Source organism: Hyposmocoma kahamanoa, unplaced genomic scaffold (genome assembly GCF_003589595.1).
Source record: "Hyposmocoma kahamanoa isolate Upper Pololo Valley unplaced genomic scaffold, ASM358959v1 98263, whole genome shotgun sequence".
In the NCBI taxonomy this organism is placed as follows: Eukaryota; Metazoa; Arthropoda; class Insecta; order Lepidoptera; family Cosmopterigidae; genus Hyposmocoma; species Hyposmocoma kahamanoa.
The window spans coordinates 320,270-343,741 of record NW_020655550.1 but is presented as its reverse complement, the minus strand read 5'-3'; the positions used below and the strand labels follow the sequence as shown (position 1 = coordinate 343,741).

The 23,472-nt window shown below is 35.8% G+C and overlaps 1 protein-coding gene across 3 annotated transcripts in view; it reads left to right on the top strand.

Annotated features, from left to right (window-relative positions):
- LOC113238815 overlaps positions 1-23,472 on the top strand; it is a 261,299-nt gene that overhangs the window by 206,243 nt on the left and 31,584 nt on the right. For all 3 annotated transcript variants that reach the window (XM_026475662.1, XM_026475661.1, XM_026475660.1), the window contains 3 exons: positions 18,313-18,483; positions 19,571-19,726; positions 20,988-21,171. In XM_026475662.1, the coding sequence (XP_026331447.1) occupies positions 18,313-18,483; positions 19,571-19,726; positions 20,988-21,171 (511 nt within the window). The remainder of the gene's footprint in view (positions 1-18,312; positions 18,484-19,570; positions 19,727-20,987; positions 21,172-23,472) is intronic.

The following is a 23,472-nucleotide window of genomic DNA, read 5'->3' as shown; positions in this document are numbered from 1 at the left end:
TAATAACAAGATTATATTTTCTGAACCTTAGATTTTTGGCGTGGCTGCTAACGTTGTCGTATGATGATTATGCAGCAGCGCCTAAATACATATAAATTCTATAAGAGTAGCAAACGCGTGTCTACCATCTCACAAAAAACCTAGGTGCCGAGACGTTAATGTATCCACGATCTTTACGCGGAGTACAAATCCATGACTTACAACGTTTACGTGATTTAATTGAATTGTAAAATTATAATGAAAAATTACAGCTAGGACAAGAAATAACATTTCACACGCATAATTTTAGTACATGTGAGGGATTGAAATGTTACCTGTTGAGCTACAATGGCATGACTTCATCACTTATTATTGGTAACGAAACCATTAGTGTTTACGGAAAAATTCTAAGATACATGATTTTATCGACTATTATGGAGCCATCTTCAGCATCAAATAGATAAGTATTAACTGAGGACCTAATATGAATAATATAATAATAATAAATCAATTCATTTTGAAAAAATAAAAAAAATAGTTTTGCGTTAATGCGATATTTCTTTAATATTTTAAGCTAATGTTTACCGTTCAGTCAAAGGAGCGAAGTGTGTCGGAGCATTGACTAATGACTTCACTTATAGGCTGTAAATAGCCGTAGATGTAAATATGTAGACTGCACACTTAGGGACGAACAATGTGTGTGGATGTGAAAGTGAAGTCTAGGGTTTTAATGCGCAGGAAAGAAGCGGCAACTGACTGTTTAAAAAGCATTTACGTAGAATTTACATCGCAGCCAAGTTCTGACTCGCTTTTGAAAGTTTTCTTATTTCCTATTTTTATTTTATCCAGCATCCTATTTTTATCGTATCCAGCGTTCTCACAGACTTTCTTCACACATAACTTCTTAAATGTCCGTATTTTTTTATGGTTTGCGAACCTTGTGTTTATTTTAAGAAAGTTTCAGGTTTATTGGCCATCGTACTTACTTCTCCTGGGCCTGTTATTTTACTGGTGGAGAACCAGTAACCTACCGTTCAATCCGAAATACTATATTGCTGTTTTGCGGTAGAAATGCGTAAGGTGATATTGCTTACTTGGGCGGATTCTGCTTATAGTCTATTGATTGCAAATTCGTAAGCTGGTGTAATTAGAAATCGAAAGCACAATTTATTTTCCCTAAAGAAAGCATGACATGCATCGTTGAAAGCGACTGTGATGGATGGTCTATCTTCGCCTTATATTCCGTGGTACTTGCCCTTAATTCACCATGTGCTAGAAAACGTGCCGGTATCTTTACATTTGTGAGTACTCATACAGCTACAGTTTACCGACGATAAATATTTTATATAGCGCGGCATTATCACGTCGTCTATCGTAAGCTTTCAATGGAAATGCTAATCGTACACGCTATTGAACACTTCCAAACAATATCGCGTTGATTCGTTGTTATTAATATTAGTTATGTGCCCTATTTTCGCCGGAATGCCTTCATCTGAATTGTAAATGGTTAATTATATATCCATTCCATTTGTGCCTTGAACTTATGTTTGGCCTTTGTAATGTTTCTATCTGATCTTATGGGTTTTAATTATATTCGTGCTCTATGCTACACATCACTTGTAGGTTTTCGACACGTAAGTATTCCACACCATCCATCATATCTGTGTAAAGGCATATAAAATATCTATCGTGATGTCATGCATACCCTTCTTAAATTTCAACAGGCCAATTAATTTTGATTACGCTCACATAGCGTCGTACAAATTTGTCAAGTGTTATGATTAGTCATAACTCCAGTTCATGAGTATAAATTGATATCCTTAACTTTCGTGACCTACATCGCGACAACAAAAAAGACTAAACCTAACGAGGGTTGGAAATTTCACAGGCCTGCGTAAAGTTTACTAGATAAATAAATTTTGGAAATTACGGTTGCGGATACTGTGTACAGCGAGAATACTTTAGGCACTTCGTCTTCAACTGCCCTCATATACAGCTCCGACTACCTAAATCGAAATGTGGGTTAATTCCTCTCGGCATACGAGTACGTATATTTGCTCCCAATTACTGCATGGCTATCGTGCATTTCAAATTGTCCGTATTATAAACGCAGCTTTGCACACAGCAAGTTTATTGCCACGGTAGATGTGCCGATAATTAGCCGTCTTAAATGGTTAAAGACTGAATTACGGCTCCTTTATTAGGTTTATTGATAAAGCCTGCTAAGATTTATATAACTTCCGGGTTTGTTGAATAATCTAAATTTAAAGTACTCATGTATCTATCTAATTTTCCTCTCTCTGGTCTGTGTATAATGGACATTTGCCTTATCTATTGTTACAACCCTCGATAATGGTTTATGGACTTTTCTGTAGACCCCAAGGCGTTTAGTAAATAAACAATATTGTTTTCAGATCAGTTCTAATTATTTAACAGTAGTTAAAATTTTATATTATTTGCAAATTCAAGTTAGTTCTGAAATAGGTCAATAGCACTCCTTCGTACGAGCAGCAACGAGTTGTCTTCAGTTGAAATTTATAGATTCTGTGACTCATACTATTTGGATGATCTCATCCTATTTTTATTGAAGTAGTCCTTTGATGTAAAAAGAATGCTCCTTTTACGTTCAAAATACATGACTTGGAAGTTTGTCTGTAAATCTAAGTTTTTTATATCGCTTAACCTTCGTTCAGTGCTGATGATCTCACGACTCTCAAAGATTCCAAAGTAAAGAGCATTTAAACCGTTGACGTTACAAGGCCAGTTTCGTTTCCTATAACTACTTTTAATGTACGAATCATATTACAATTGGGTTAGGTATTTGTTTTTATTTGGTTTTATTTGTGTACTACATTACGCAGGGTTGTATTTGATTAAAACAAACGTCTTAACAAGGCACTACTGTCATTAAAACAAAGCACTTTTCTTTTACATTTTTATAAAGTTGCACAAAATTTTATGACGTCTCATGCAAATTGCCAAACAACTGGTTTGTATGGGAAATCGAAAAGGCCGAATTTTCGAAAGTCGTAGAACAAAACTTAATTTTGTATTAGATAGTTTCCCCGGCTTAACAATGCAAGGCAACAACCTTGTTACAATATTTGAATTTAATATTGTCAGCCTTTATGTTCTTGATTACGACAACAACATAGGTATATTTCACATGTTAGTTAAACGGATCTGTGTGAAAATAAAACAGGAGTCAGTTATTATTATTAATAAATATTTACTTTTCATACAAGCTCGTTTCAAAAGTTTGCCGCACTCAGCATATAACATTTTACTCAACATCTTTTAAAAGCAATTGACAGCGAGAAATCATGGACACCAGTCGTGACTTCCGTAATAAAACACCTGTAGCTAACGTAATGAGCGTCTCATTTATAGCCGAATACGAAACATATGTTATTTACAAAATGACTTCTCAAATAATACATAATATTATTATATATAATGAAAAAAAAAAGATTGTTATCATGAAATTTATGACTTAACGTTATATCTCGGACTTCAAATAAATCGTCGAAACTTACCTCGTATCTAAAGAAGCTGGTATTCAACCATAACGTCAAGTTTGTGTTCATAGATATTTTCACAATTTTCTATAAAAGGCCGACGTTGTGGATATTGTGATGTTTGTTTCCGAAAAAACATGACTCTACTGTAAAGAATAGAAGCAATTCGGTGAAGATTCTCATAAATTACACGGGTCAAAACCAAAGTATATGGAAAGTTCAACAAAATTAATTGTTTGCACATCGATATAATGCTCTAGTTACCTGGTCGAAGTATCAGATAGACGTTGAAATAGACAAAATGGCTCAATTTGTCTTCTACACTGTAAGTGGCTCCGTGATTTAGAATCTCGGTTACGCCCACTCGTGTTACAGTAGGAAACTACTAAATCTCTGGAATGGCTACAGCGAGTTCAGGGGAATTAGCGTCACTTTCTGACTTGTGGACGTGATGGGTGGTTCGAGTGGGCTTTTTGAACGATCAGTATTAGAATCGGCATTTTAAATCTGCTCTATTCCGGAAAAAATCCAAATTGGTAACAATAAGGACTTGTTCATGAAGAATGTTTACCTTTGCATATTACTATGAAGATTTTGCATTAAAATGTGTGTCAATTTATTTTTATTTATTTATTTTACCAAATGACGGGACGAACAAGTCGTGCGCCTGATGGTAAGCAGTAATCCGTAATCAGTTGCAACGTCGCTCAGAGCTTTAAATCGCAAAGATATAAAGGGCATTGTCACTGCGCCCGGCGCCCGTCACCCTGAGAGATAAGTTGACATATCCCGTGTTCCTATAATTAACCATCCCTTACCCTTCAAAACCGGAACGCAAGAATGCTCGCATTACTGCTTGACGGTAGAAATAGGAAAAATGGCAGTCACAGACCACATGTTGAGGCAGTGCTTCCCTGGACGAGGTAAGACTCCTTTCACAAGGAGGTGTACTGCTACCGTTTATTTTCAATTTAGTATAGTACATCACTATTTTCCGATATCTATGTATTTATTCAGTCTGCATATGGTAGATCTACTACTATGCCACTGTCGTAGCATTCCACACATTTAACTGTTATTAACGGATCTTCATTTTGGGCACCTCTCACTCGAGCAAACAAAGATCTTTTTAAATTTCCCTAATCACGGCATTAAGTAGTTACTCGCAAGTGCGTTTCTACAAACAGTTCCAAACCGTTGTCAAGTTTTAGAAATCGTTTCATTAATCGTTGTTTTAGCTACAGCTTCAACTCTACTATAGCTACTATGAAGTATTTAATTGTGATATAAAAAACCAATGACGCTCTGCAATAAAATCACGTTCGAAAGTCACGCGTATTTGTGATACTAATGCGATGCGACACATTGATCTCACTTTCGTCGCTACGTTTACTAGCGTCGTTGCCGTAAATTTGTATGGTGCCCTTACTATCGGCGGTGGGTTAGAAAACAGGATGTGGCCAGACTTTTTGTAACTTTAATTATCTGTGCTCTTAAAATAGAATAACGTATTTAGAAATCGAAGTGTTAATTTTTGTAGTTGATATCGTAGGTTGTGAAATCATATTGTTGTCTCGGCCCTTTCCACTTCTCGCCTAATTGAACATGTATGCCGTTATCGTGTATGGTTGAAATAACATAGAAAACATACGAGAAAGCTATATATCTAAAGCTAAATCAGTCTGCTTGAACAGTGGGTGGTCGCATTTAATCACCAAATTAATCAGCAGTTATTGAGACGCTATCACTTCTAGCAGTTGATATTACTCGTCAAATGATGAATGATGTTCGACGCCTGCGCACGTGGATCGTTACTATGCTGCTTTTCGTTAGTCGAAGATCGTAAACGCATAAGTAATTAATGTGGGTGGAGGCTGATTGAATGTAATCTTATATTTAGACGAGGTGAATAACCCAGCAATGTGTCAGTTCTTTAAATTTGGGGTCCTTTGTTGCCGGATCAGATGTTTCCTTCGTGCTAAAGAGAACGCTCTTAAGTATTTAGCTGACTAAACTTCATGCCCTTATTAAGAATAATATTGATTTTAAGTAGACATTGTATTAAAAATTCTTATTGGTTCTTTAATACAATTTTTTATTTGGTATTTCTTCTAGCAGCGTAACATTTTTATTACCAACCAATGAAGCATGAAAAGTGTCATATAACGCGTGTTGACTGGTATGTCAATAATATATGATTAGTTCAAACAAATAATATTTTGTAATACAGCAATTTATCTTAGGCAACCGACACCAAGGTCTCACAAAAGCTCTCGAGTGCTCAATTACAAATCTGTTTCATACTGGTGTTACGTGTACTGCAATTACAAAGAATAAAGCCTTTGTTCGTTGGTGTAGGTCCGTCAGACCAATTTTATGAGCAAATTACTATTTCCCGCCGAAGGCATTTGTATGAAGGTTATCCATTCCGTTGTTGTACATTGCAAGTCAGACTCGATATCCTACTGTTTGCGTGATGTAGTATCGATGAGAACCTATCCAGCTTTGTATAAACGCAGTAATGTGTTCGTTCATTCAATGATTTCCTTTTCGATAATAAAATAAATGATGTCTTGAAAGTATCCATTTTGCAATTTGCCGATGTTGCCAACCGCAGTAACATAATTGCAGGTTGTATAATAACGTCATACTGCGGTTAGATCACCGTGTTTTGCATCTTGTGGTGTTCATCAATTTTTTGATGATCACTGTCATTTCTAGACTTTTGATTATTCATCAAACAATAATTATCTACTAGCAGCGATAATTAATTTTGTGACTCTCATTTACAAAATCAATTATCGCTGTTCACAGCAGTGGCCATAATTCTTCTTACTTCTCGTTTTCATTTAAATGTATAGGTTATTTGTAATCTTTACTCGAAGTATGCATTTATTTGAAGAATGCATCGTACTTTATTTTATCGCATTGGCAATCGCATTCAAAATTTGTTCTTCACGGTCAAACAAATTTACGCATTTTCAATTACCTTTTGTCGATTTCAATTAATTTACTGAAGTACGAATAAGTAATTTTGAACAAAAAGCCCAAGCAATGAAGTAAACATAAATCAAATAACAGTTACAACATTATTCGCTCTTCTTGCTATACAAAGCTTTGTTCTATTCTATACAATACTATACCTTGTATGCACATTCGAGTATTACCGTATTGTTTGAACTACGAATTCCATTGCATTGTGCAATGTAACGTCACGAACCCTTGCTGTTCGACCATAGAAGAGCGCATACATTTCTCTTTTAATACGAAATGTAACTCTGTAAATGGCCGTAGAACCCTCAATACAAAGAAAACAGCTGTACACATTCATAATATTCTTCAATGTTGAACTTGCAATGGGGTGTTGAACTTTTACGTATTGTTGGAATAAAGTGGTTGAACGGCAGTGGAAGTTTCGTTTGTATTTGTTTTTTACTTATGGACATTTCAATAACGAATTGTTTACTTGTTGCAGGTATGGAACTCATTGAATACGGAGTCGGTACAATATGGTTTATTTAAAGTGGTTCAATATGTAGTAGAACTTGTGCAACGTGTAGGGTGAATTGATTTGATAACAGGAAACGTAAACTTGCGGCAGACGTTAACATTGGCAGCTTAAATACATTTTTTGGACTCAGGTATTTGGTGGAGAAGATTTTTCCATTATTTCTGTGATATTTTTATTTACTACTAGTTTTTTCAAAAGGAACAGTTTCAGAAGTGAACCTTGAAAAGCTATAAATCTATCAGATCATGAAGATGATTTAGTAGCAATAGAGCTCCTTGTGAAAGATTTGGTCCAGGGAAGTACCTTACCTATTTCTGCCGCATTCCGGATTTCAAAGATCAGGGTGCAGGTGAAATTACAGGCATGTGAGACTTGTCAACTTGTCTCAGGGTGACGGGCGCAGTGGCTGTGCATCTCAGATCTTTGCGATTTAAATCTCTGAGTGGCACAGTAACTGTTATTGCTTTTTTTTTCAATTGGACAGGAGTGTCGCTTACCACCAGGCCCACGACTTGTGCGTCCCGTTATTTGGTTATAGTTATAATAAAAAAAAGACTGGAGTGTGTTGCTGTTAATTCTTGAGGGTCACTCGAAATATTTTCGATATTGCATTGTCTCGATGCGTTTGTGTACTTTAATTGGCTGCAGTGAATCACTGGTATTTTCCGATGATTCATCTCGTAGCATATGAATGAATTCATGCAATCTAGCAGGTCCTTTTGTTATTATCAATTTAGCTGTTGCCTTTTGTTACAAATTGCAAGCGGTTTAAACTATGAAAAACAAAAATTAGAACAATGTTTTTGCTTTCGGAATTGACATATTAGTAGACACGTTTTGATTTCAGGAATTTACGACAGATCACAATATAATAATTAATAAAGAAATAGATTACTAGTATAAAATATTTATTAATGCGATCTGTATTAGGTACCAATCGGAGAACAAGCGTTTTATGACCTTTGAAGGTCATAAAACGCTCGTTTAATTCATTTGTCTTTAGTTCGTTTATTAATTGTATTAGTCCAGTTGACATAAAAGCTACCTGATAGGAACTGTCAAAATCATCATTATAATAATGGTTTTATTGTTTTATTGCTTACACCAAACCCTTTAGTTCTGAAGGTTGTTCAACGCACAGCTGCAGCTGCGCCTGCGCGATATATCGCTATGTGCGCGCACGTGTTTCACAATGCACTGTAGGGGTACATTTTGTGATGTGGTGGGTCCTAACAAACTATGTTTTTATGCGGTCTATGCACCCGTTAAGGATTTCAGATTACTATCACAACTTTTAATATTGGTTTTTGTATCTTAGCGAAGTTATTTTTAATGAGTTTATTGTTTTCTCTGTCAATTCAAGAAGTAGTAGTGGAAAATAGCATTTGCGTTTTCTCTGGTAATTCCGTTGATTACGAATAGCATCGCGCATACTCGCATGGTCATTACTGTGATTTGCGGTGGATTACGGATTCATTGCATTGTGGTCTCATTGCACACTTGGTGGAGTTACAGTTTCACTACTGCTCAGGGAGCGTTCCCATTATATCGTGACGTTTTATTTATCGTTAGACGACAGTCGCGCTAGCCCGTTCCCATATCACGACAATCTGTCGTGGACGATTATTTTATCGTTGTAGGACTGTCGTGTCTAGCTGTTCCCACTAGATCATGACGACAATTTATCGTTTCACGGCAGCCGCCTAGTCGTTTGCACGACAGAGCCGTTTGATGCACTGCAGTTGCTTCTATGTTCTTTTGGAAAGCAGTAGTGTTTTCGCCCCTGTGTGAAGTGGATGAAGATGAAATTACAATAATGTATTACTTTTTAAAAAGGCAGAAGAGGAAGCAAACGAAGAAAAGAAAATTTTGGGTGCAACCAATGTTATTAAAAAGAATTCCATTAGGATTATGTCAAACGTTTATAGATGAACTGAAATGTGATGAGAAAAAATTTTGGGACTATTTAAGCATTCAATATTTTGTAATAATATGTATAATTAAATATGAACAAACTCAATTCACAACAAATATTTGGTCGTAAATAGTTCTGTCTTCGATTTCGGTCTTAAGGGGTTTTGACCCGATTTAAACCCGGCGTTAACAAAGCGTCGGGTTAAACCCCGGGCACATCTTTGGCTACGACCCAACGCTGGTGCAAAGCGAACCGAGGGCGTGGGGTACGAGAGGAGATAGTGGGAAGCAGAACACGTGCAGACAACGATAAATAAATCGTGACGACCATAGTAGCTGCGACTATCTGTCGTCACGTTTTTATCGTGACGTTTTATTTATCGTCTTACGACTGTCATTCTAACTCTTCCCATTATCACGACAGACTATCGTCGTAACGACAAAAAATCGTGAACGACAGTTAATCTTGTCGTTCTAAATGTGAACAACTTCATTCAAATATACAAGCCACAACATTGTAAACTGCACGACTATCTGTTGTCACAACATAGTGGGAACGCGCCCATACATCTCTCTCAGAAACCACACGAAATCCTTCGTTTATCAGTAGCTTATTAGATTGTTGATTTTCGGCCAACATTCCTACACTTAGGACACATTCATACAATATTTCTAAACTTTCTACCTTGCGGAACACATTACCGGTATTCGCATATTTCAATTTAATGTAAATTCTAAAATTTTTTCTATACACTTTAATTACAACCATAAGGTGGGACTGTCTATCCATTTTGTTATCGTCGACATAATGCTCAGAAATATTTTCAAACAATTATTAATCATCTTTATTCTCGTATAACGTTCACTGGTCGTTTTTGCAATCGACTTGGTATGAAAGAATTATTATACCTGCTTTAATTAACTTCCTCGCGGTTCACGTTACAGTCTCTTCCACTTTTGATGACTCAGTGAAGTTTCGTAAATCTTGAATGTAATCTGCGGTTTGTTAGTAATTTCGTCAAGCAAGGTTTTTGTATTTTGTAATTGTAGTTTAAAGTCCATTTATTTACATATTACTTGAGATAGACACTCCAATCGAATCTACTGTAACCATTTGCTAGAGACTACGTGTTACGTCAGGGATTACCTCCAGTGACCTGAGGCGCTGGGTTCCATTTCGAAAATTCGCTATGCATTTCCTTTGCTCAAAGTCTTTTAATAGACTTACCTGTCAGTGCGATTATCTACGCGCATGTTTGAGTGTTGGATTTATGTAATAAAGTGTGTATTAACTATTTCACTGTGATTTTTGAGTACGCTTCACTATGAGCGTAATTACTGTATGATTCTTCAAATTCTTTGTTATCTTTCATCTATTATTTTATATAACTTTAATTACACATTACGGCTAAAGTAATGATTTCGTTGGTTGATGGAATAAAAGATTTTTAACAAGATTAGAGGAACCACTAATCTCTATATCCGGCTTCTGATTTTGTAATATTCGCGGATTTAATCTAGCCATTGTAATTTTAATTGAAAGTGCCTTAGGGTACTTATTATTTTCCACGTTAAATTTCTATGTAAATTTCTGTCTATTTTTGTTAATGTTGTTGCAATTGATGTTCTTTCTATAGTATTAAAATTACTCGTATAGTAAAAATTACCAAGGAATCCAACGTCGTTAATTGTTTTTCCTTGTATTAGTTGCAGTAATAATAGTTATAGTGATGAAATAAGCAAAAAGCATTTCTGAAAACTCATTTATTGATGAAGTCCAACAAAAATCAGTTTATTTTTTCAAATTGTGATAAATTTCCAAGGACCTTTGAGTCTTTCACTTTTGTGATATGTATCAAATTCGCAACGAACATTGGCGCGCGTAGCGTAGTGTACGGTATTGCTCAGATGCTCACGTCTCAAAGTAATGTTTACTTAATTACCGACAAGATACCGTCATTAATGGCGGCTTTAGAACGTGAATTACTGTTAGGGTCGCCTCACATTGCCGGGCTGTTCGTCGCCGCACGGGGCAGCGCATCGCAGCGCGGCGTATTTTGTCGTCGGCAGCTTTTGCCGGTTACTTATCTTTTTAACAGTAAGGTATATTTTTTTGACAAACAAGACCGATTTAACGAAGCACGAACTTTGTAGACGCATTGCAACATAGAATTTCAGGGGAGCCTGGTTTACGAGTAAGTGGTCGTATTACAGTAATATATGTAGATTTCACATGCAATTAATATTATAATAGTACAAATAGGACGACCTCGGTGGCCCAACGATTTGCACTATCGGTACTGGTTGAAAAAGGTTTTGGGTTCGATTCTTGATGGAACCAATTTAGAAAATGATCTTTTCTAAACTGGTTTTGACAGGGTGTCCTGCCTTTTTAAATTTTTTGTTTAAAGAAATGTAGCCTTATCTTGCAGAGGATAAAGTTTATATTGGAATTCTCGTTTTAATGCATCGCCGCCGCGTCTACCGCTCCACATTGTGAGGTGGCCCTTACACTTACTTGCATTGTCTCCAGCTGTGGGAAAGAGAAATAGGGGTGATTGTTAGATTGTTTGCCATGACTACCGTTTTTGTGACATATTTCTTGTCCACGATTCAAACCAATTGCTGATGTTTGAATGTGTTGTGACTGTGAAACGGTCAGCACTTTATTATTTATACAACAAACAAGCATACTTAAAGGTCACACAAACATAGAGTATGTGATATTTACAGTATATGTAAAGGTTATGTATACGTATACATAACGCTTTATATGCACAGCATGTAGCAAATACAATAAAACCATTGATGACATGTTTTCACCTATGAGATTTCTCTGGTTTTTGTTCAGTACAAACTATAATTTTTTAAAAGTCTATTATTTAACTAACTGAGTGTGATATATATAGATATTGCGAATTCTCGGGTAGTAGGTAGGAAATGACGTCATTAGCGAATACGTTGCGTACCAGTTCCAATCTCATCTCAGAGCAATGCACGGATGTCGTTACCGTACCTACTTGGAAATTGAACGGAAGATGAAAGTTTTTGTTCGAATTAGAGTCGTCGGGTTTAAGGAAATGGAAGTGACTGCCTATAATAAAATTGTCACTTATATGCATTAAAGGAAAATGGTGTGCGGAGCGTTACTCTGTACGTGTGTGAATATAATTTACTATATTTCTGTGGAAATGTGTAGTAAGCAATACAGGCTACTTCTAGCTAGATTGCTTTTAAAATTATTATGTGATCTATATTAAGTGTTTCCCTAAGGAGCTCACGAGCTAAAATGTGTTTCTGTAAAATAAACACAGAATATATCAACAAAATTAATCATATCTAGAATTTCACACAATCAAGAATTTATTCAAATCACAATTCTGCGAAAAAAACTGTACTTCGGAATAATACACTAAACTTCCAAAAAGAAAAACTAACTTACCGATGTATGTCCTATGGTGTGGTCAATCGTAATAATATTTCCATATGATGGAATCAAAGTTTATGAAGCGTATGTGGTCGCTTTTTGTTAATTAAATGGTACTTAATCATACCTATACGTGTAAACATCAGATTTCAAACGAGGTAGTAAGTTCCTTATTTGAAAACCACATTACGTACTTATGCTTAGTATAAAAATGTATGCAACGTCATTCTCTTAACAGTAAATTGAGAATTTCCGAAGCAAGAATATGTATAAGTACCGGGAAAATTGCGCATAGCCAGTGACCGAGCCGGTCGCACGTCCGTTCTTCCTTTTGCGGTGACATAACCTATATTATAACGGTGCCTGTTAGATGGATTTCTCTGCTCACTGATTTATCTAGCAGCGGCCTCTCAGAGAACCCTTAAAAGACGTCAACTCAATCGACGATATCCGCATTGACAACATAATTGCCGACGGGAACTTTTAAATTGATGACTTTGTAAGGGTTGAATAGTCGAGTCAATCTCGCTTTTTGTCTAGATGATCGTTTTTGTGGTCACCATGAAGCTAGATATCAGCACAACACTTCCTCAATCTGTATACAAATCATGACCTCAGAAATAATGTTATCCTTGTCGCGCTTGTCGCCAAATCAACAAATGCTCGTGGTTAGCAACCTTGAAATCGATTTCTCACGACTGGTCATGATGGGCGCTCATATACACAATAGGGTTTTTTTTAATTGAATCAATTTGTTCCCGTCCTGCATCAGATGAAGGTTGGCACAAAAAGTGAACGTAATAAAGAATACAAACATAATGTAATAGCACAACATGCAATAAACAAGCAATAATTTTTATTATATTGATTTTTCCCAGTGATTTCAGACCAAGCATTTAATAGACTTGATAGATTTGATAGACCTATCGCGATTTTAGTCACTCAGTTCTGAATGAATAATTGAGATTGTATAACACAGACGTGTTCAAATTGTGGAGCTCGTTACCACAAAATGATGTACATCGCCATTGACCGAACAAAGCACGCTTCACGACTTTTGCTGAAACGCGGGCAGCGCATGTTTTCTGGACATTCGGCTATTTACGTCTACAGTTCGGCTATATCCGTCGTCGGCGGCCGATGACTTCGCCGGCATGCGCCCGCGCCGGACCTTGACGTAAACTTGACGAATGCAGCTGCAACAATGCAGTATAAACTTTATTGCTAAGCGCTAATGGTGTTTTAGACGCAATACATCTAAACAAAAATTTTGTGCTTCCGCGTGGAAGTGTCTAGAAAGTGACCGATTTCTACTTAATGTCCATCACTGAGCACTAACCACATGGGTCAGGGGGACACCTCCACGGATTAGGGTTAAGTATCATTGAATTTAGTATCATCACTGCGGAAGAGTAATCTTTGTCTAGACTTTCGTCAACCCTCAATACGCATGCACGTGTACGTTACTCTTGCCGCGATTTCTTTTTATTAAAATAACTGTGACAATAGATCGAACTAAAAGTTGCAAAGCCCGATTTGTGCGTGACAAGTGTTATTTATTTCATTTGTTATGTGAAGGTGTCAATTTATTTTTAAGTGGTATTTCAAAATACATATATTTCATTATCCGTTTTTCTATTGAATAGTAATGATTTTTGTTTGGTTTCCCTTTCGCCGTTTAATTCGCGGTGTTATAAATCAGGAATGAGATAAATACCTGACTTTCTATCATTAGAAAACATAGAAATGCAATAATCTTGATGCCATACATCTGTTTATCCTTATGTAAGCCAGCAATTAACTTGTCTTGCGATAATTATTATTAATACTTGTTTACTTAAGGCATTATGTATTGCTACAAAGCAATACACGACCTCCTTCCGTCCGTCAGTTACTTAGATAACACACGTCTTTTCGAGGAACAATAAAACAGAATCGAAATTACGATTACGAAATATTACGATTGTTCCGAGCACAATCAAAGTGGCGTGGTTTGTCAGGACTTGCCAACGGTGACGAGCCATTCGCAATGAATGAACGAATACTAATGATACCAATTACCAATTCGTTCTATGATACGCATACTGTTTTAAACAACGAAAAGTAGTATCTAAAGTAAAATGTTACGCTTCGACGACAACAATTTCGTAAGTAATGGGCACGTACGTTACTTTCGTTGTGCCGTTAAATAAGTAACTATATATTTCTTTAAAATATTCATTTGCAAAACGTTTTCCATGATTGACAAAGCATCCTTATTCTTTTAATAAGACATACAATGGCGTAGATGTGTGATGCGATAGTGTCACTATCTAGTCAAGATCTTAAGACAGTCGGAATATTATGCGAACACAGTGATCTCAGTCATTTCAAAGTGCGCTTTTGCAATCTAGCACTATAATGAATGGTTTTGAACACCGTGGAGTGCATACAGTCAATAGCGTATAATTTATGGAATTTGTAGTCCTTTTCGTGTGAAGCAACCAGTGTTGTAGTTTATGTACACATTCTCGTTGTAAGTTGATTGCTGTTGTGGGAGTTGTCTAGGTATGGAATCAGGTATTACTAGTGAATTACAACGATATTACAAAGTTTTCTTGCATATATGTACGTATATAGGTAATATAGGGAGTAAATTAGGCTTATTTACCCGTAGTACTCCAACTTTTTCTTGTATGTATGAATTGTTAAACAGTGACGAAACAAAGATACGGAGCAAAAAAAAACTGCGGTGTACAGTCGTGACTGTGTTAAGTACTACCAGAGCACTGGCTTCCAATCGAACTTGCGCAACTGTATTCATCTCACCAACGGCGAGAAAAAAAATCCTTTCAATACTTTTGGACTCATTTGACGAAGTACACGATTGTTGGTTGTCGTTGATTTGTTGGTTATGTACTATGTTGACCGTAATGAGCAGATATTTATTTTAGCAACGAAGGTAATTTTGAATTAAAACCAAAAACGATTCAGTTCATGTTATCTCTAGTCTATTTAGTTTGAGGTCATTTAGTGGGAATTGCGCGGTTTTGTGTGAGGTCTAATATTTTAAACACCAGTGTTTTGACATTAAATTAATACTCTAAAATATTTAATTTACTTTGTTGACTATCACTTGCCGAAGGGTTCTAGAAGGGTTCTGCATTGCTCGCATGTCGACATATCACGAAATCAATCTGATGCTAAATGCCACAGCGCGACATCATTGGCTGCGATATTGACCTATTGATATTTAATGCATGTTAATGTGCATTACTAAACATTCTCGATGACGAGTTGCGACTTGATCAGATCATCGAATTGCGGTGCCTACTCGAATTGATTAGGCAAGGTATTTTTGAATACGCTCCATTATCTAAATCAAAGGCAAGTTAAAGATTAAGGAATGACTTGAAAATAATGCAGGATAAAATTATGTAAACTCCATAATATAGTGTATAAAAACATACGAAAACTCATTGGTAATTAACACTTTTGAATACGAGATCAGTACTCAGTAGTAAAGTGTATCTCCCTATTTGAATTCGATGAAATCAAAATGGAATTCTCCTTTTAAATCAGCGTAGCGTCCGAGTCCAAACTTTCCATTCCTTTAACAAGACGACCATTTTCCAAGCGTAATGGAAATCAAAATGACGGCGAACGATCTCGATAAATTGTAATTTGGTCGGCAATCGTTGCGTCCATCTATGGTAATTTCTATGTATGTAGAATTAGATGCATGGTTGTTACGATGGAGATAGTTATCTTTGTTACGGAATCCATCTGCTCTCATTGTAGAAGCAATTTCTCTCACACGATGCTCCATTGCGATCGTTACAGCTTTGTTAACATACTTTATGAAAATAGTTTTCGACTTTCGTCTATAGGGCTCACCGTTTCTCAATACGTATTTAAAATTTATCAAAGCTTGGGCTTTATAGTTTTGATTCTGTAATTTCATTTATCGTAGTTTCCAGCAGTTTATTGTTCGTTGGTCACTATAACGCTGAATAATCTCACAACATGCAAGAGTCCGCCACATATTATGTAAATAGAAATTCCACCTATCTTAAATAGATCAAATACTCCAGCTGTATTCACACCCGTCATCGTGGTATTGTTTATGTTGATGAAGTCGAGATTGAATCAGCTGTGATGCAGGTGCGAATGGATTCATTATGCGTTCGGTATGCATATCGGTGCATCTACTATCGGCCGCCAGAATTCAAGTACTTTCATTACAATTTTAGATTGAATTTAATTAAATATACATAGCAGGAGCGCAGACGCTTTGATGGTACTTATTTTGATGAAACTTTTTTTTATTCACAATTGTACGACACGAAGAAAGCGTCAGTGGGACTGTCAATTTTGCCCTAACTACTATATTTATCGATAACAGCCGTAATCACAATCCGCTCACGTGCGCAGATAGCGAAACACGTCCCGTCCTTTCGTTTCTTATTTTTTACATATTTTTTAGATTTCCTAAACTAAATAACTTTGAATGCGTTGTCAAAACCTATTGTTGAGTTTGATTGGTTAGCGCTATTGCTTTTTCGTATATAAGTATGTACCAACATCATTTATTGTATAGTCAAATAATGTTTTTTGTCCGTGGATTCCTAGCACCAGATCGTTTCAGGTATTTGTATGCTGCAATAGTAGCATTCTTAGCATTAAAAGTCACAAACTCTCTTCAATTTTTTCTTTTCTATTGCTTGCCTTATTTTATTAAGTTGTTTCCCGTATAATAAGAACGACAATAACAGCATACTATATTGCAATAACAAAGATTTTCCTCTTGTATTACAGTAGATGTAAATAGCTACATACTTGGTGTTTTCCATATGTTCTTAAATAAATATCTCAATATACAAAACTTCTTTGTACTCGTACATATCGTTCTTTACAACACCAGCACGTCTATTAGGTACCTCACAATTTAGTCGAAAAAATGCGTCACTATAGAACATTATATTCTGAATCTAACTATTTATCTCACGTCGTATGCTCCCTACCTTTTGTTAAAACACAAAATTCTGTTCTGTTTAGAATACATGTGCCAAATTTCGTGTTCTTATACCCAAAGACGTTACACCATAACTCAACGCTGCAAACATGCGAAGACCGAAGCTAGACTTAATACGAGTATAACCAAAACTAGAACACCCATTATTTGTATGAACAACTATAGTGGTTATTTAAACTTCAAATTCACGCTACAGGGAGAGAGAGATCTACCCGACCATGTGTACGTGTGGTACAGGGTCAAGAGCATGTCAAGCGTGACACTAAAGATTTAATTCCAACTCTATGCGGCTTACGATACGAAGGTCCAAAGTACAAAGTGTCAAGCTTGACGTGCTTTTGACTGTACCACATTATAGAATTTCAGCACTTAAGGGTGCTTTCAAATACTCAACTTCAAAATGCTGGAATAATATTCCACCATCTATGACGCGACTTTAAATACAAATAAAAAACATTGTACCGTCAACTCCCGCTACAAAAAGTGGCTAATTGATAATAACTTATTTCATACTCACACGTACTCTTTCTTCTGCCTTACTAAAATTTTTATTATTCTAGTAAGTAGATTATTTTAGATGTTCGTTATATACCCCGTATTATTTCATTGAATAAGTTAACTATTTGTAGTTTCTTATATTTTTGCTTATGAATACTCATATGCTCGACAATTTCCCTCTAATGAGAGGTATTTGCTTTCTAGGGATCATCGGGTCCTGATTGAAAACCAACGCTTTAGGAAACTTTAGCTGAATCAATGTTCTTTCACTGATATGACAAAAATTATATATTCTTACTTTTGAATTTTTTGTTAGCTGTGAATGTGTTTGTTTATGTGTCTAACGTAAATAACGTTTTTGTGTCAAAATTGTCAGCTCATTCGTGTTAAAGCGGACAATGTGTACTATGAGTGTTGTAAGCGATAAAACATGTATATTTTTTGTGTGCAGGTATTACAACGTGACGTGGAAAGCCACGGCCGGATCGTGAGCTCGGTGGTGCGACTGTGCGGCGGCGGAGACGCTGCGCGTGCGCTTGAACGCCGCTGGCACTTGCTCTATCTGCGGGCCATTGAGTGGCAGTGTCATCTCGAGGCCTGCCTCGCCAGGATCGATAACCAGGTAACATGCCTACATACTTTAGTTGCTACTTCTTTTTTTTTTGTAGAACAATGCTTTGAAACGGTACATTTAATCATAGTTTGTATTCGAAGTCAATCAGAAAGTACTTAACTAGTATATCACATTTTTGTAATAAAAATTCATTTACTAATATACCTACACTATACGTATAATATACCTACTGCTTGGTGATTATGTATCGACCCACAGATCTTTATTCGTCTCTCGCTGACAATAGCATAATCAACTACCCGCCGCCTACAGTTTGCAAACATGGCCCAAGTACCGTTAAATATTATTTCATCCTCCCCTAGTTCATAGGCACAATGCGTCACTGTATTAAGCAAACCCTTTTATCGTCCATTTTAGGTTCACACGTTACCCTTGCTCTTTTTAAGGTTACTATTATACTGCCATATCCAGCCGTCTATGTGACAAAGTAATAACAATAACAACATAGTACTCTATAACTATTGGTTCTTTTAAATATCAAGGTAGAATAGATAGATTGGAAAATTTAATTTCAAAAATAAACGTTTCTGTCATCTCCTTTACATTTCTGAACCAGTAGTTTTGTAAATAATTTTCGTATACAAATATTTAAGTGTAGTAAATACGATACCCTATATTATCCTAGGGCCGACACGCACTTGGTCGGTTTTTTGTCGCACACTTAACGTTACTAGAAATTATATATTTCTTAATTGTTATAAATGTTAAGTGAGCATCCAAAGGGTTGGTCACGTGTCTCGTAACCAAAATAAAATGTGTTATAGAACTCATGCGGGAATTGTGTTATGATTTGTGGTTGCCGGGAAACTACTAACCCACATTCAGTCGTGTTTGCTCTAGGATAACATGTCCGAATAAATTCTATTGGAGTGTAATACTTGCGGGGCCTATAAATTTCTTTGGTACGTATTTGAAAATGACTTTTAGTGGTCGTAAATTAATTTATGATCAACCATTGTGAGGTTTTGTAAACGTGACAGTAATGTTTAATTTATGGGTGACATTGAGGCCGTGACTATTATTTAATAAGAGCGCCGTATCTTTTGTTAATGATATAATTTATTGGTAATTCTAGGGTGGAGCTTCGGTGGAGGTCGTGAGCGACAGCGACGACGAGCCGGCGTTGAAGCAGCCGCGGCTTAGCAGGCGAGAGTCGCCGAGGAGACTACGCAACTCCGCCAACACGCGTCGCCGGGATACCTCCGTTGACAGTCGACAGTCTGCCTCCGAGGTGAGGATGTCCTCTGATACCCTTTAGTAGTAGTTTAGTAATTCAATATAATAACAAATAAATTTCCGAACCAGATTATAATAGTTTTATGTAACATCCATGTGTACAGTTTTTACCTACTCGAATTTTGGTCTCAGACCATCCGAGGTTCAGTACACCTCCAAAGAAAATTTTAATTAAAACTATACAAACTGCAGTTTGAGGTTCCAACAAGAAACATTTAGCCCAAACTCACCATTGAGCATGTGGGTTTGACTACGTTGTACAAGTTCTAAATAGCTTGAATCCAAAATCACTAATTTACACATGGCCAATGGCTAGTGATCGGATTCGCTGTTGTCTTCACGAAAAAACAATATACATTATGGTATGCCGTGCATACAGGTATGCCTTTCTTAATAAAAATGTATGTAATTAAGAAGACCAGGTTCTCGAATTATAAATATTGAGTAATTACTGTTATTTACTAAATAACTATAAATGAACTACAAAATAACATTTTAATAATTGTTTAGTAAGGAATACAGAAAAAAATCAAAAACATGCAAGTACCTGACGCGCCAACGCGCGTGACGCGATTTGGAAATAATGGTGATGATCAGGAGACTGAAGTAGCGGGAATTATAACTCGTATAATACTTTTACCAATGATTACTTAATCTTTTACGTATTACTTAACTCTTAATTCTAATTACTATTATTAATTAATATAAATGGAACTTAATAAAAAAATCATTGAACAAAATAATTTTTAAAACGTAATGTAGCGTAAATTGGAATGTTTTCTTTTGTAAAATTAAAAATAAGGTATTTAATTAATAACTTTTGTAACTATAGTGGAAAAATATGGTGGTTTGCATTAATATTAGACATAACTGGTTGATGACTGTACCACCTCAGTCAACCGTGACCATGTGACTTGTAAAGTGCCCGAAACGTCGGTTTGTTTGAAAAAACAAATATACGCGATTTAAATCCGCAAAAATAGTTTAATTTCCTATGTTTGTATACATTACATATTCAATGAAAAAAAAAAACATTATTGCGAGAACTTCTATGAAACTGTGTGCAAAAATATTATTTTGCTATAAGAAAATTAAAGTCATAGAAATACATACATTTATTCAGAAAAGCATGTCCATATTATTGCTTCGTGGGCGGTAAAAACCAGGAAGTTTAGATAAATAAGCGCCCGAACATACAATATGTGGCTAATTAGAGAACTTGTACTTATTTGACCCGACATTACACTAATTTATAGGAGGAGCAAGAATATGTGCTAACATACACGTGGCGAGGCTTCGGATCTGACTGCGAATCGGAACTAGTACGAGTACCACGCGAGTGCAACATGGCCGATGAACATCGTGTTCCAGGAGCTTGCGACGCCCTCTCCGCTCCCCCCACTGACCAGACCGTACCTACCACCGTAGACCAGCTTGATGGTGAGTTCCACAACTGTTAAGAACTATGAATACTTTGGAATTTAACTAAGCATTTTCTATATAATGTATATATGTATACTTTTATTCATCATCCGCGATATTTGATTCCATATTGCATTTCCCACGTCATATTACATTTGAACATTGTAACATTAAAATTGTAACATTGTAGTATTTGTGCGATCCAACAGTTATGGAGTCATTATATCAAACAACTTGTAATAAGAGGTTCGTCTCGACACACATTGTATATTAGAAAATGCTCATATTTTTCTTTAAAGCCTGGTTCAAACTATCCTAGTAATTGAGTCGAGCTGCGAGTAATTTAGTGACTAAATGTCTACCAGCTGAAAAAAAGCCTTCACACTAGAGTAGTCGTAGGTATTAGACAGTAGAGTGTTAAAAGATGATCAACAAAGAAAATAAGCTAATAAAGCTTATTACAATGGGTTTTTTAGAAGAATTTGAAGAAGATAAAAGTGATAAAAGATAAAAGAAGTGTGATAAAAGGAAAAATAACTATAGCTACGAGAATGAATTTAAGTAATTATTTAGAATTGTGGCTTCTAGTTCATCTCTTCCTCTGAAGATATGAATGCAAAGTATAATTGTAATTCACTCCTGTTGTAAATATTTCGCAATAATTTAATAGTTATATCTTCGCTCCAACCGAATTCGCTGCTAATGAACTCGACTAAATTGACAGGTTCGCACTTTTTTATTGGTTAAATAACGATGCAGTGAAACATAGTGGGAGGCGTTACTCGCCTGAAAATATAGCGCACAAGAAACTAAATACTGTCGTAACTCAAGAATGATGGAATTGAGAAAACACGATTTGAAAGTTCAAAAATTACTTAATGGAACCAATACATTTGTACTGTCGTTTAGAAGTGGATAATTAATTGGTATGTATAAATAAAACTACGTTATTCGTAATAAGATTCATGCAGTATTGTTTTAAATTTTGAAATCATCTGTTCTCAGTTCCATAATTTTCGAGTTACGACGGTATTTGGTTTCATGTGCGGTAGAATAAAATTGTTCGACTCGACTAAATCGCTTACTAAACTACTCGACAAAAAATTTGTTTTTCAGACACGTTTAGTTACTATGACCGAACCAGGCGTAAATTACCAAACAACATTTTTTAAAGCAAAAAGATCCTTGTTTCTTTAATTTCAAATTTCAAACGAGATTCCCGAGTCTCTTTTAGTTAACTTGTAAATTAAACAAATGCATGAGAAAGTATTGTGTAGTTCTCGTCCGCAAAAACATTCTATTTTTCAGTAGCGGTAGAAATATCACACAACGCTTTGTCGGCGTAATAAAATTCCTCGTTTATGTTTCGTGTTAATGACAAATAATTTTATTTTTCATGTGAAAAGTTGTAGCGTTGTGAATTGTGTACTTGCTTTTGCGAAATAGACTTAAAGTTTATGCTGTGCGATATAAGTATCTAAACGTAATCAAGTATACCTACGTTTCTCAGACAATATTTGTTTCTTATTGCAGCGTGTCTTAGGTACAGACGGTTTCATGTCTACAACACGGATGTCGTCTCATCGGTGACCTGATAAAACATAACTTAAGATTTTAAATCGAATTGAAATATTTTGAGTTTTGAAGTGAAGCTGTGATTGGGTATCCTTTGGGTTCCCTATTTTAAATCAATTAAATTCGGAACCAAATAAAGCTTTTAGCAAAATTTTTATCAAAGTTCTTTATGATTGTTTTGTTTAAACGTCTCAAATGAATACACAAAGAACATGACGACTTATCTATGAATTACTAAACACAAAATGGAGGACGCAACTGAGATGTTCCGTATGCGGCCTCAAACGATCCACATTTTACGGTAAGTTCTAATAAAATGTACACATATTATATTTGCTAATGTTCCAAAAAATTATACCAGAACAATAAAGCAAACTATTTCATGAAACACTGCTTTAATAATATTCTTTGTTCTTTTAGGGGCTGGTTCTGATTTTTATTTTTCTGGTGGAATTTTGACAAGTCTACGCTGATGCGACTGCCGAGTGACCAAGCCTTTGCGAAGATAATTTATTATGAAAACTAATGTATGCGAAAGAGTACATAACTGTTAATAAAAATTGCAACGCGAACTTGTGTTTTTATTTGTTATAACCCATGCCTTATTTTTGAGTGTAATGATTCTTTTCATATTTTACAGTTTTCGCTGCGCGGATTATTCACCTCTTAGAATAATAATTACGCAACGTAATCTGCAAAGTATTAAAATAATCTCACTCATCTCACACTCCATTTCGAATCACT